The sequence below is a fragment of the Embiotoca jacksoni genome, unplaced genomic scaffold, assembly GCF_022577435.1.
Source record: "Embiotoca jacksoni isolate LCO1_2020_lvr unplaced genomic scaffold, fEmbJac1.0.p SCAF_2, whole genome shotgun sequence".
NCBI lineage: Eukaryota > Metazoa > Chordata > Actinopteri > Embiotocidae > Embiotoca > Embiotoca jacksoni.
Window position 1 is genome coordinate 13,313,027 of NW_027185340.1, and position 14,244 is coordinate 13,327,270.

General features: G+C 45.3%; 1 protein-coding gene across 3 annotated transcripts in view; it reads left to right on the top strand.

Annotated features, from left to right (window-relative positions):
• The window catches only part of map3k13 (mitogen-activated protein kinase kinase kinase 13), a 31,115-nt gene extending 17,082 nt beyond the window's left edge, over nt 1–14,033 (top strand). For all 3 annotated transcript variants that reach the window (XM_069154645.1, XM_069154647.1, XM_069154646.1), the window contains 13 exons: nt 2,875–3,581; nt 4,538–4,721; nt 4,819–5,010; nt 5,752–5,910; nt 6,033–6,191; nt 6,424–6,532; nt 6,748–6,857; nt 6,960–7,076; nt 7,620–7,763; nt 7,939–8,719; nt 8,828–8,898; nt 9,098–9,389; nt 10,629–14,033. In XM_069154645.1, the coding sequence (XP_069010746.1) occupies nt 2,942–3,581; nt 4,538–4,721; nt 4,819–5,010; nt 5,752–5,910; nt 6,033–6,191; nt 6,424–6,532; nt 6,748–6,857; nt 6,960–7,076; nt 7,620–7,763; nt 7,939–8,719; nt 8,828–8,898; nt 9,098–9,389; nt 10,629–10,727 (3,057 nt within the window). In that variant the 5' untranslated portion in view covers nt 2,875–2,941 and the 3' untranslated portion in view covers nt 10,728–14,033. The remainder of the gene's footprint in view (nt 1–2,874; nt 3,582–4,537; nt 4,722–4,818; nt 5,011–5,751; nt 5,911–6,032; nt 6,192–6,423; nt 6,533–6,747; nt 6,858–6,959; nt 7,077–7,619; nt 7,764–7,938; nt 8,720–8,827; nt 8,899–9,097; nt 9,390–10,628) is intronic.
• Nucleotides 14,034–14,244: the final 211 nt, after the last annotated feature.

Here is a 14,244-nt window from a genome sequence, read left to right on the forward strand (position 1 = left end):
CATAGAGATCTTCCATTAGAGATTAATGGAAAAGGGGAAAGGTCTGTTTCCTTTTCTTGGTGTCAGATATTGACGCATAGACAGACTCGGACTGTTAGGAAAGATTTATAAAAGGGCTGAAAGACATCAGATTGTCTGTGAAACTTTGCCCTGTGGTCTTTATTCAGGCAAGATAATTGTGCCGTTTGAGTTGGGTTACAGAGGTTACAGTGTGCACGGGCTTCGGGCTCCGGTCTTCATGTGGGTGTTTCTATCCAGTCGACCACTTCGTCCACCGCAGCCCACGTCAGAAGCCCAGCTCTGAGGACCGTCTGTGAGGTGGAATTACAGCGTCGGCCGCTGCTCACACAGCTCGTTTGTCTCTGCTTTGGAAGGGACGGATTTATTGGATACCTGAGAGAACATTCTCTCCTTCCCCTGCACTCTCAGCAGCATGCTTAGAGACAGGCCTGCATTATAGATGAGCTCTGGCAGCCAGCACACTCTCACAGCGCTCAGGTTACCTCCAGTAGATACACACAGATACAGTACATGCATTCGCACGAACATGCGAGCATCATCCACGTGGACCAGCGGACTGAGAGCGCGAGCTGTGTCTGCTTTGAGTCCTGTAAGAAACCTTCATCACAGCTCCTCTTCTCTTCTCCCATCTTTGGCCCACAGTTAAGTATCCCCAAAAAAAAAACCACCCTCAAAATGCCAAATAACAAATGTGGGATTTATAGCACATTTATGGTGCCTGGAATCCAGGCAGGGTGTCACATTTCAGCAACAGACTTATCTGCATGCGAAGGATCAGGGCTTGATTGTACTTTGACCAGAGTGCTGCGTTCATGTCGGCGTTCTCCGCAGAGTTTCGATTGGACTCCACAGCTGTCCTCTCTCCTTCTGGAAACTTCCACGTAACACAGAGCCAGCTCGCTGCTCTGCCTCCACGTCTCCGCCCTCCTGGACTTTGATATCCTGTTTGTGACTGTACATGTTGTACAGTTTGTGTGTGTCCGTGTCCTCGTGAGGGAAAAACTCAAGTGTGGTTTACACAGCAATTGATTGACTGCTTCTTAAATGATGACGGTCATCTTGAGGATAAATGTCCATCTGTTTGTCTGAAAACTACACCTGCAACAAATTAAAGCCCCCGTGTGTCACATTCAAACATTTTTGAAGCGGTGGTGTTGAAAAAGACACCGTGGCACACACACACTGCACACTCTGGGAATTATCTTCAGCATTATGTCTTTTTTTTTTTTTTTTTTTACAGACGACAACTTAAGACGGCAGAATTGATTGATGAGAGATGTTGTAATCAAGCATAAAGGAGGCTGACAGGGAAAGGGCAGCCGTTTTCCAAGCTCCACATTTGATATAAAGTGTATTATTTACATTAAACATCCATCCATATGATACAAAAAAAAATGGAGATCAACTCTATGGAGATTTATTTACTAATTTGGACAAAAACGCATCACTTCTGCTTATTTTTTGTTCACATGCAGCAAATTGGTGATGATTTTTACTACCACTGCTGCCATTCATTGAGACTCTTTGGCGCATGACTGACAGTTAAGTCATCCGTCACCATGGATGTTGATGTCCATGGATCAGTATGCACTGAAAAATGATCTTCATTTAAGATCCACTCACTTTTTTTTTTTAATTAAAACTATCTGTGTTTAATTGTCATGAGGACGTCACGTTGCATCTCTTGGCATCACATGGTCACACTTCCACACTTGAGCCCGTTTCATTCATCAGTGACGACTGTGATGTGGTCATAACTCAGAAAAAGTTTGTAGGTGGAGTTTGAGCTGAGATTATTTTGTCAAACCACATTCATCCTAGTTTACTAGTAAACTACAGGTAAACAAGTTTATTATCTCTGAGTTTATTTGCCCTGTTTGAAAAATCAGCGCCGGCTTTTGTGGACAGTGATAAAAACTACTTTGGGCTTTAAAATTATATAAATTTACCTGTAAATTTAAGCTTTTAATATCTCTAAATGTATTTGACAAATTTTCATATGATTTTGTTTTCTTGTGATTATATCTTGATTTTATTTTTCTGTAACTTTCTGGATTATCCAAACACAGACACTCCTGTCTATTTGCTAAAAACCATATTCTGACATTTAATGTATCACAACATATAACACTGCACAGAATTACATGTTCTTTGATTGCCTGCTCCTGGCATGTTCAGACTTGTCTCATTAGGAAAAGTTGTGTCCCAACTTTGACCTTGTGTCTTGTGTAACGCCAACAGACGGATTAAGATGGTAAAGATTCTCTCCCGGTGCGTCTGAGACTGAAGAAAACTGGTGTGTTTGTTGTGCGGCCGGCCGGGCCGGTGGCCGCCGCGGCCGCCGCTGCTGGTTAAACATCTGTGTGCCAGATGTTTGGCTCTCAGCAGTCTGAATACACAACAAGTCCTCTCATCCCTTCTATACTGTTAGTGCTCCACAGAGATCATAGAAAAGCCTCAGTCCTGTGTTTGTGTGTGTGTGTGTGTGTGTGTGTGTGAGAGACTCATTGCTTTAGTCCAACTGTTTCCCATACGTTTCCCAGAATTACATTATTCGTATTTATTCTGCTTTCCTGTCTCTTATGCACCGATTTAAAGCCTATTTGTTACATCCTCCTTCCTGCTGTGTTTGCACTCAATAGCTAAAAATAATAATCATTAATGTAAGCTCTCTCTAGCCCAGATTTGTGAGAGGATTGCGTTTCTCTTTGTGAAGTAGTAGGGTGCCATCATGTTCATGTTTTATCAGAGGTTAATGCAATTTTTTTTTTAGCTCTGCTTTTTATTTTAGTTTTCATTTAATATTTTAATGAACCCTTCTTCTTTCTTGCTCTGTATCTCCCCGTTTTGCAGGTGATCTTCAGCATTCAGACAGACCAGTGTGTTAGGACACGTCCCACTCATCCTCGCTGGGCGGCTCATGCACGTGCACGACACCATGGGTAGCTCCCCCGAGGTGCTCTCCTGGACTTCCTGCCCAAGTCTGCTGGTGGGCAAGCTGAAGGAGGAGCTTAAACTCACCGTAGTCGGGGACACAATGAAGAAATCCAACTCGCCCACCTCCCAACCCCAGCCTCCTCAGGCCCCTCTCTCCAACTTACCTCCTCAGATCATCACAGACCTCGCCCCGCCGACACACCTGCCCGTTCCCCCGCCGACGCTGCAGACGCCCGGCCAGGATGAGGACTCCATGCTGGGCGGTATCAGCCCGCCAAACACAGCCTTGAGCGTGGACTCGACACGGAGCGAAGGCGGACAATTTGACAACAGCGTGCTCCAGCTGCAGGAGCACGAACAGGAAGAGGCCGGGTCGCCGGCGTACTGTGAGCACGGGTGTCGCAGCGGCATGGACGAGCAGAGGGGAGAAGGGGACTGTCCCGCCGACCACAACGAAGAGGGGAGACCGAGCCACCCGCATCACCCTGACGACATCAAGCTGCACTTCCACAGAGCGGGGCCTGGGTCGGGGGGCTTCTTAGAGGGGCTGTTTGGCTGTCTCCGACCTGTCTGGAACATTATAGGGAAGACGTACTCGACAGAATACAAACTACAGCAGCAAGGTGAGCTCTGGTTTCATCCGTCTGCATGACATCAGTTTAGCAAACTAAGGCCTTTAAGTCAAACGTCTCTTCAAAACTAAAGACGCCCTCCTGTTTTTCCAAACGTATTCTGAAGCCGTAATTGAATAGCCATTGCTAGCCTCACTATATTGTTGTGAGTGAAGCTGCGCAGCTGTCAGCTTGAATTGAGGTCATGTTAAAGGTAGGCTCACCTTGCTGCAGGGATGCCTCCGCAGGCTGGACACACGGGCTACAAGATACGAGCTGAGGTCAGACAGATCTGGGCTGGGTCATGTGGTTGGTCAGCCGTGCAGTGGGCTGGAGGTTTTAGGTGCTTCTCCTCTGCTGTTCCCAAAACCACGAATGACTCACTGTTTGAACATCTAACACTTTCACAGCTCTTTGCACTGGGCTTTAGGTTTGTTTTGACTCAGTAATACAATAACTGTTGCTCACTTTGTGGTTTGTTTTTGTGGTTGTGGTTATATCACATCCTGTATGTGTACCTCTGATATCTACCGCACCTCTGAGTTGCTATTACAAGACATTTATTTAAAAAGTTTCAACAAACTGTGGCTTTTAACTGTGTTTTTTCTTTCAGGATAGAATTTTACTTCTTAAAGGAACAAATTAACATTTCAGTTTACGTACAGCTTAAACAAACAAGATGTTATATGTTAATTAGTTTTTGCTACCTTCGTTTTTAGAGAGCCAGGCTCGCTGTTTCTTTCAGTTTCCAGCCTTTATGCGAAGCTTAACTAACCGGCTGCTATTTGTAGCTTCATATTCACCACATAGACATGAGAGTGGTATGAAGATAACTATATCATTATTTCTCCTGAAGAGCAAATGTGACAGCACAAAGTGTAGACAGACCAAAACAATGCTAAAAAAAACAACACCGAGTACCAAGATGTAGTCGTCATATTGACAAAGTGTGATTCACCTGATTGCAGACATGTGGGAGGTTCCGTTTGAGGAGATCTCCGAGCTGCAGTGGCTGGGCAGCGGCGCACAGGGAGCCGTTTTCTTGGGCAAGTTCCGGTCCGAGGAGGTGGCCATCAAGAAGGTGCGAGAGCAGAAGGAGACGGACATTAAACCCCTGCGAAAGCTGAAGCATCCCAACATCATCAGCTTCAAGTAAGTCAACAAGCACTCTGTGTGCCACCTGAAGGAGGCCCCGCTCGGTTTGTCTGATGGTTCATTGCTGTGTTTCCTGTGTTGTTGTCTATCCTAGGGGTGTGTGCACTCAGGCGCCTTGTTACTGCATCATCATGGAGTATTGTGCCCAGGGCCAGCTGTATGAGGTGCTGAGGGCCGGGAGGAAAGTGACCCCGAGGCTGCTGGTGGACTGGGCTTCAGGCATCGCCAGCGGCATGAACTACCTACACCTGCACAAGATCATTCACAGAGATCTCAAGTCTCCTAAGTGAGTTGCTGGTATTGTCAGACAAGTTCAACCCGTGTTTCACCCTGAGCATCATGTACAATCGTGCGGAGAAAAATAAAGAACAGCAAAGTTGTTATTTCCTCCTGATCTATGGGAAAGGACTCTTTCCTGGTGTATCATTGTTGTGTAGCAGCACGTGGCTGCTGTGGTCACGCTCTTAAATCTGATCTGGAAAGCTTAGAGAAACAGCTCAGCAGCTTTCTTTAAGATTTCTAAGATCACAGCAGCAGCAACAATTCCTCCTTTCAGCTGCGGAGAGTCTTGACATGAACTCAAACGTTATTCTCAGAATTCATATAAGCTGGTGGTCTTAATGTAATAGTGAGACAGATTGTTCTGTCTGCCTCATCCTGCTCCTCCTATCTCGTCCTCTGCACCCTCCAGCCCTGCTTCTCTAATCAATATCATCATGCTGCAGCGCTGGCAAACACTATATTAGTCAGCAGAATGATAGCAGGCTGAATGTGCTGGAAAGGTCAGTCTCATTTGGCTAATGGGGGGATTCAGATGCAGAAATGTGCTTCTGTGGAGTCTTTTAGGCTTTAAGATTGATTCGAAGTGCTATGAAAAACCTCTTTAAGACGAGTGGATTATCATCGAAACGTCATCACCAGTTTTAATATAGCTTTGTTTGCCTTTTTTTTTTTTTTAAGTCCTCTTAATCAAACAGTCTCCCCTTGCAAACAAGTATGTGTGTTTTCTGTTTGCGTTGTCTTTTAGTGTTTTGGTCACCCACAACGACACTGTGAAAATCTCTGACTTTGGAACATCCAAAGAGCTCAGTGACAAAAGTACAAAGATGTCATTTGCGGGTACAGTGGCGTGGATGGCCCCAGAGGTGATCAGAAATGAGCCTGTGTCTGAAAAAGTAGACATCTGGTGAGTAGAAACATGACATAGAGACATGTAGTGAAGTCAACAGTCCAGAGTTTTATATGCTATAGAGTCATCTAGTGATGTTGTTGAAGGAGAACCTGTCTCTCTCCACATGTGCGTTGAAGGTCATTTGGAGTTGTTTTATGGGAACTGCTGACCGGAGAGATTCCCTACAAGGATGTGGACTCCTCTGCCATCATTTGGGGTGTTGGCAGCAACAGTCTTCACCTTCCTGTCCCCTCCACCTGCCCGGATGGGTTTAAAATCCTCATGAAGCAAACATGGTGAGCAGGAAGTGTGAAGGATTTAGTGGCATCTAGCTCTGAGGTTGCAGATTGCAATCAACTGAATGTCCCTCGCCTCACCCGGCCAAAACATAACTATGAATATTATCTTCCATTTCTGAACCTGCAATGTCTGTTAAATTGATTGTTCAACAGGTTGAGTGCTGTTTTAGTACTTTTACATAACTACTTTCTCATTACATCTACCCGCCCTGATTTTCATTATTTCCAGGCAAGGCAAGCCCAGGAACAGGCCTTCGTTTCGTCAGATTCTCCTTCACCTCGACATCGCCTCTGCTGATGTTCTCGGAGCTCCTCAGGAGACCTACTTCAAGTCTCAGGTCTGGATCAGTACTGACAAACACAAACAATCCTCTTCGCATACATGACAGGATTCTATATTCTTCTTTTCTCCAGATAGATTTAATCTGCATACTCTGCAAAACCCTTACAGTAGATATTTATATCTATTTGCTTAAGTTAAAACTGTTTTCTCAGCCGTAGCATTGAAGGCAGTGTGCAGTCAGCATTTTGACTGTGTTCATCCATATTACAGTCAGAATGGAGGGAGGAAGTGAAGAAGCATTTCGAGAAGATCAAAAGTGAAGGCACCTGCATCCACAGGCTGGACGAGGAGCTGATCCGACGCAGGAGGGATGAACTCAGGTGTATTTGCAGAGAGAGATAGAAAACATGTTTCTTGTTAATAGGAGATGAGGTGAAGTTATTGGAAGCAAACATTTGGCTGTATTTACTCTCTTCTCTCAGGCATGCGTTGGACATCCGGGAGCACTATGAAAGGAAACTGGAGCGAGCCAACAACCTGTACATGGAGCTCAGTGCCATCATGCTGCAGCTGGAGGTCCGGGAGAAGGAACTAATGAAGTATGTAAATACATATTTTATCTCTGTGATTCGCTGTGCTGTTCCTTTCTGTCTCTTTACCAGTAGTTCCTTCTTTTCAAAGGCATTTCCAGTAGCAAATATTTACCATTATTGTGACCCCTTGCAAAGCAAAGAAAGTATGTTCAGCTAGTTAGAGAAACGAAGACGATCCGTTTTTTTTTTTGTTTTTTTTTTCTCATTTCAACCTTTGCTTGTTTTTACATCTTGTTAGTACATCTAACATTACAGAAAGTCTCTGAGTTTCTTGATTAGTTGCCAATTCCTTGACCCATTTTTTTCCAGTTGTGAGGATTTCCTTCCTCCTCTGAATATTTTGTGTTTCCCAAAAAAGAAAAAGAAGAATAGTGTGAACGCAGAATTAAAAGTACTATAATTTGCTTTGGTTTCAGTGACATCTGTATTCAAAGCTTTGGATCCCTTGATTGATTTCTGTCTTTTACAGGCTGGAATAATGAAAGTCCAACTCTCTGTAGAAGGGAATGTGAATTCTCCAACTCAAAACTCTTTCTGTAATTATTGCAGGCGAGAGCAGGCAGTGGAGAAGAAATATCCCGGGACCTACAAGCGTCATCTGGTCCGGCCCATCGTCAGGTCCAACGCTGTGGAGAAGCTCATCAAGAAGAAAGGAAGCGTCTCCCATAAACCGGGGATGCCCCCCGCCAAAAGGTCAGAACTAAAGCCAACTGATAATAAAGATAATCCCTGTTTCACTGTTCCATACCGATTAGCATTTGTTGATTAGTCTGGATGGGATTTATAAGTGATAAGTGTCATCTGAAGAGATCTGAGGAGAAAAGAATGAAATATGTTGTATTAATGTTCCTTAATTTATTTCCTCCAGGCCGGACCTGCTTCGTTCTGATGGCATCCCCGGCGTCGACTCCCTCCCCTCCCCCTCACCACTGTCTGCCAGCCCGAAGGTCTCCACGCCTCCTGGCAAAGCCCGCTACCGAAGCAAGCCTCGTCACCGCCGCGCCAACAGCAAAGGAAGCCACAGTGAGTTCCCTGCCGTGCTGAAGCCCGTTGCTGGCGCTCCAGAAGACGCCCATTCTCTCCAGGAGCAACCGTTCCACCACCTCCTCCACCACCTCCACCACCACCACCACCAACCACCACCCACCGAGGGGCCCTTCCTCCCCTTGAAAGGCCGTGAGGAGGCCGTTGTCAACTGTGCCAACAACCTGCGCTACTTTGGCCCCGCCGCCCCCCTCCGGAGCCCTCAGACTGACCACCTGCAGCGCCGCGTTTCCGGCTCCAGCCCTGACCTCATTTCCACCGCTATGGATGCAGACACGCGACAGCGGACTTCATCCATCAGCTCCAACCCCAACCCCGTATCAGGCACCGGGGCGGCCTCTTTATGTCCCTGCTGCCAGGCTCACCCCTTCCCTGGCTGCCTACACTGTCAGGAGACCCCCCCTGCATCAAGCCACCCAGAACTGCCACACTACTCGCTGCTCAGCACCCAAGAGAGCACCCAGTCTTCTTCAGGGGCGCCCAACAAAGACACAGCCGTGGATGGAGAGGCCACCAAGAAGGCCGAGTCACAGGAACAGGATGCATCCCAACACGCACACACTCTGCCCTCCGCTCTGCCCCGCACGCTCCGACCCCTCAGGAAGGTGAGCACAGCTGGTGGCCTCACATCAGTGGAGGCGTGATGTGTGTTTGTGTTAAGGAAACTGTATCACTTGATTATGGATGAACAGCTGTAACTGCTTTACTTGCAGGGTGGTGATGAGTCATCTGAAGAGGAAGAGGGAGAGGTGGATAGTGAGGTAGAGTTTCCAAGGAGACCGAGGTAAAACATGCAATTTTCAAACTGGACCTTTTACTGTTTAGTTACATCATGCTGTGCAAAAATAGAAAATAATCTTCTCCACATCATAGCCAAAATATACGTCTCAAATCCAGTGAACCAAGAATGAACCACCTTCAAAGGTAACTGCTGAGTGACATCAGCATCAAGATGTTTATTTTCTTCCTCTTCTCCCTCTCAGACCTCATCGCTGTATGAGCAGCTTCCAGTCCTACTCCACCTTCAGCTCCGAGAACCTGTCCGTGTCTGACGGAGAGGAGGGAAACACCAGCGACCACTCGCACAGCGGACCTCTGGAGAGGATGAGCGCCAGTCAGGAGGAGCACTTGGACGAGCTGCTGTCGCACACGCCGGACATCCCCATCGACATCTCCACCCAGTCGGACGGCCTCTCCGACAAGGAGTGCGCCGTCCGCAGGGTGAAGACACAGATCTCCCTGGGAAAACTGTGCTCCGATGAACACAGCTACGAGGTCAGTGCTCTCTGTGTGCGTGTGCGTGTGCGTCGGTCTGTCCGCCCCTTCAGTCTGCATTTCAACAGCTTTTGTAAAATTTCAGATCCTGAAAAGACATTTTTGATTCCAGCCCTGATGATCCACTGACGTCTTCTCTAGTGCCACCATTAGTTTTTATTTTATGGTTTACCATGATAATGAGTCGACATATTCATGTCACCCCTCAGGATGATTTTTGATATCATCAGTAATCCCATTCATGTTCATCTAGTGTCACTAGTAGACCACGTTTTAACCACAGACGTTCCCATCAGCCTCAGCAGTGCTTTGTGTTCGGTGCTAATTTGCAAACATTTGTATGCTAACACAGGAAACTATGATTGTTAATGTAGTAAACATTGCACTAAACATGCAAATGTGGGCATTCAGCTTAAAGCACTGCTGCGCCTAAGTACTGCCCCTATAGACTCTTTGTGTTTATACAGACAGAAATAATATATCAATATCCACATCACATTCATATATCTTGCTCGTGGTTGGATTGGTTGACAACAAAATGTCCATAGTTAAAAGGAGAAACGCACCGTGGGCAGAAAGACGTCACCAGAAACTGAATTTGAATCATTTTGAATTGTTCAACTTCAATTGCATTGAATTTAAATTATGTAAATTTAATTTTAATTTATTAGTTTGAAACAAAATTTCAATGAACTTGCAACTGACTGGAATATTATTAAACTGAATTAATTTTCCCCTCAGACCGTTCAGCTCTCGGTTTTCTTTCACGTTCAGTTCTGCCAAAGGAAATTCAGTTCATGAAATTCAGTTTCAGTTTGCGTCTCACGCGTTCGGGTGTTTGAGGAATATTAGCCGAGTGCAGATTCACAGAACTATACTTTTGGGCCGATCTGCACCCAGAGCAGCCCTGCAGGCGAACTTCTCTCACCTGCTCTGCTTTCTGTATGTTTGTGACCATTTCCTTCACACCCATTAATCCACAGCTTCAACATCGAAAAGTGGCAGATGGTATGTCACTCGTGCTGCAGAGGCATATGCCGACCCCTTTACCGGCCATTTTTTCTTTTCCATAATAATGAAATAATAATGATGATGACGTGTGTTTCATTTACCACAGCGACATCATTGCAATAGCCTAAAATATTCATCACCCCACCGTTCACAATTGTCGAATTGTGTTTTGTGACTGAGGAGGTGCATCTCGGTGAGTTGTGTCTGTTTTCTCTGTTTCTCTCTCAGAATCCACTTCAGTTCGGAGACTCTGACTGCGATTCATCAGAAGCAGAGTGCTCCGATGCCACCATTAGAAACAACAAAGGGGCTCCTTCCTCGTGGTGAAGCCCGCCCCAGGGTTTGGCTCTGTTTTTGCCTGGAGGCCATGATGTCCCCGCTCTGCTCTGCAGAAAACACAGCAATAAGAGGACAACATTGTAAACAAAGCTCCCTATAGCAAAAGTCCCATGTAATCTATCCCGTGCTCCCAGAGCCTTCCTTTCATAAAAGCCCATTCTCCCCCTTCATCCAGCACAGCATCCAGGCAACCCATGGCAGGGATTCCCGTTTGAATGATAATGTACAGTAGATAGTTTAACATTCATAATTTATTTTTGTCCGAGTTTTGAAAGAAAATTCAGGAGCTCTGAAAGTTCCCTGATCTGACCAGAGGAAAAAAAAAACATTTTGCAACTAAGCATGGGCTCACTGAGTGTCGGGGAGAGACGAGGATTGGATGAAGATGCAGACGATGATGAAGATGATGTGTCTGAGGACGACAGCTCGAGCTGAAGAGCTGCATATCTGCGATAGTTGGTCTCAACCCAGACGAGGAGCATCTTTATCTGGAAATCCCCGACCGACAAGCAACGTCTCTCTCTGCAGTTTGACCAACCTGCTTTCTCATGAGTTTACGGTGCAGAGCCTCAGTACCCCCGCCGCCTCCCCCACTTCATTCCTGCCCCCCACGGCGGCTCACGTGGGGGAAACAAAGGAGCTCATGGAAACAAGTGTGAACACCAGCATGAACAACCTGCCTCGCAACTGGACTTTCTCCCTCCATCCAACCACCGCGACGCGTCTCGTCATCAGGATCCCCCGCGTAGCTATAAAAAGCATGCCGGCACAGCTCGCTAAGTGCAACAGCTGCCCAAAGACTGCATGAAGTGGACGAGCAGAGCAGAGCAGCAGAGACGAAGACTCAGCCGACAGCTGAGAGAAAATAAAGACACTCTTCCTCTCTGCTCACAAGACACGCCAACGTCATTAGCAATCAGATGTCACAACGATTGGGGGGTTATCTCTGTGTGTGTGTGTGTGTGTGTGTGTGTGTGTGTGTGTGTGTGTGTGTGTGTGCGCGCGCGCCCCTGTTCCTCTCCATTACACATTACAGTTTCAAGTCTCATCTCAGGATCGTTTGAGGACTGTGAAACTGGACTGGACCAATTGTTGTATGAAGGAATGTTCTTGAAGTGTCACATATGATATGGACCATGCAGGAATATTTAAAAAGGTCTTACAGATAGCTTTGATGTTCAACCCTTTATTGCTGTAACGAACATTAATGTCATGTAGAGCATTTTAGTTGTAATCCAGGTGCAGTATCCCATTTTTTTTAATTTTTTTTTTAAATCCATCTGTGCAGCGTGTCCCATGTACCATTTTCTCGCAGGGTAGTTTATACCGTCTGATATGTATTTTCTGAGCTGTAGTAATTAGAACAGCAATAATATAAGTTGGACCTCAGGTGAGGAAGGAGTTGCTTGCTCAGGATCCGGGATGTCTAGCTGGCTAGACACAAACACACTGCCTGGTGGCTAGAGGAGAGCAGTGAGTGGCAAACAGTTTATTTTACGGTCTGTTCTTTTAAATCGTCCCGTTGTTGCAAACTTTCCCGGGTTTGATGCTCAGGTTTTGTGTTTCTGAATAAGAGCAAGAGCAATATATCAAAAGCCACTAGATGGCGACAGCTACGCAGACTTGGATTTTGTTGTGTAAATATCCTCCTCAAGGAGGCTGATGTTCCCCATGACCGTTTGTATCTTCAAACCCAAGCAATATGACTTTTTTTTCCCTCTGGTTGTCTTTGAAAAGGGATACTGCACCTGTGAGAGCTCTGTTTTTTTTGTCATCCATCTTGCAGTTGAAAAACAGTCAGCCAGGGTTGAACTTAATGATAATGATGTCTAGATGTCAGCCCACGTGCAGACGGCTGAGATTCTACGTAAGGAAGATAAGCCAGAGACAAGGCCACGGAGCGCTCGGCTGCTCGTGGTTTCCAGCAACCTCATCTCAGTGTTACTCTTGTATATAAAACATCCTGTAAGTGTAACGTGATCCGTTTTTGTTCTCTCTCTCTCTCTCTCTCTCTCTCTCTCTCTCTCTCTCTCTCTCTCTCTCTCTCTCTCTCTCAAACGTATCACACAGCTCTGGCAAAGCCTCGGGCTTCTGTCACAGATGACCTCCTGACTGGTTGAAAAACTGAGCAGGAAAATTCTGTGCTGCATCAGTATTGATCACTACAGGAGGGTGTTAGTCATAAAAACCTGAGTAGCACAAGGTGGAGCTAAACTTGGACCGATTGATGAATTCCCTTTTATCTTTGAGGGTTTCGGAGAGGCTTCCACCTGGTCCGGAAACCAGCGGCTGCTTTTTCTTCTACCTTCTTCTCTTGTTTACTTTGGTGTGAAATAACCTGGTGTATTGTAATGACTGGGTAATCCGATCAATCTGTTAATAACGTTGTCTTTCTGGCATATATCCTGTGAAGTATGATTGTTGTGAAGTTTTAATTTAATTTTGATCTTTTTTTTTTTTTTTTTTTTTTCTTTTGTAGCTGGCCTACATGATTATTGAATTAATTTATTTTGAGTGACTGGGAAGATGTAGTGTTCTTTATAATTTCAGGCAGCTTCAGACATGTCATGACCTTTGATTTCTCCTGAAAAGTATTATTTAAAGGAAGCACAATGAATTGGTTTTGGGAAGAAGACAGTATTTGTGTGGTCGAACAAAAAGCCTTGTCATATCATTTGACCCTGCAGGGGACCATTCATCATTCAGATGATCACTTTGGATGAAGGATTGAATTAGCAGCCTTTACGTCAGTAATTAGCAACATCAAGTGTTCCTAAAGCTTCTTGTTTTTTTTTTGTTTGTTTTAAATCTCATCATAGTCTGTTAGGAATCACCTCCAACCAAGAGTCCGTCCGTAGACTGTCACAGCAGGTGTGAATGAGAAGGTTAGCCTGAAGGCACGTGTGATGCCGACTTCTCTACTGCTGCGGTGATCATCTCCCTCATTTTTAATCTCAATACTTACATCTGAATTTCTGTGAAATTGTCTCTCTAACTGTGGACATCATGTTGCCTCGTCCCGTGTATCAAACCATCTTGTTTTCTTTGTTGCTCTCATTTCCAGTTCCCTTTCCTGTCGAATGGCATTAGGATCAACCAATCCTGTCAGTTTCCTGTATTATCCAGTGTACAGTGCAACGGGAGAATAAAATCAGAGCAAACAACTGCATGGAATAAATGCTGATGTGCTGTACCCAAAACACAGTGCTCTGCCTCTTCTGTGACTGCTGAGTGATTATTGCTAGTTTTATTAACTCTGCACATAAAGTTGAATAAATTGGACTGTAAAGCAAATGTAAGTGCAAGTATTCGTGGTTTATTAAATGTTTCCCAACACTTAGAGATCAATAGATTACTTTATTAGTAGTTTATTGTAGTGTATTCCCTCCACCCAGAATATGTTTTTGGTGCAGTTTTGTTTGTCAGTAAGATAAAACACAGTACTTTTATGTGTTTTTCCATTTGTGTGTATATACCATTATACTGCATACAATATGCAGAGTAT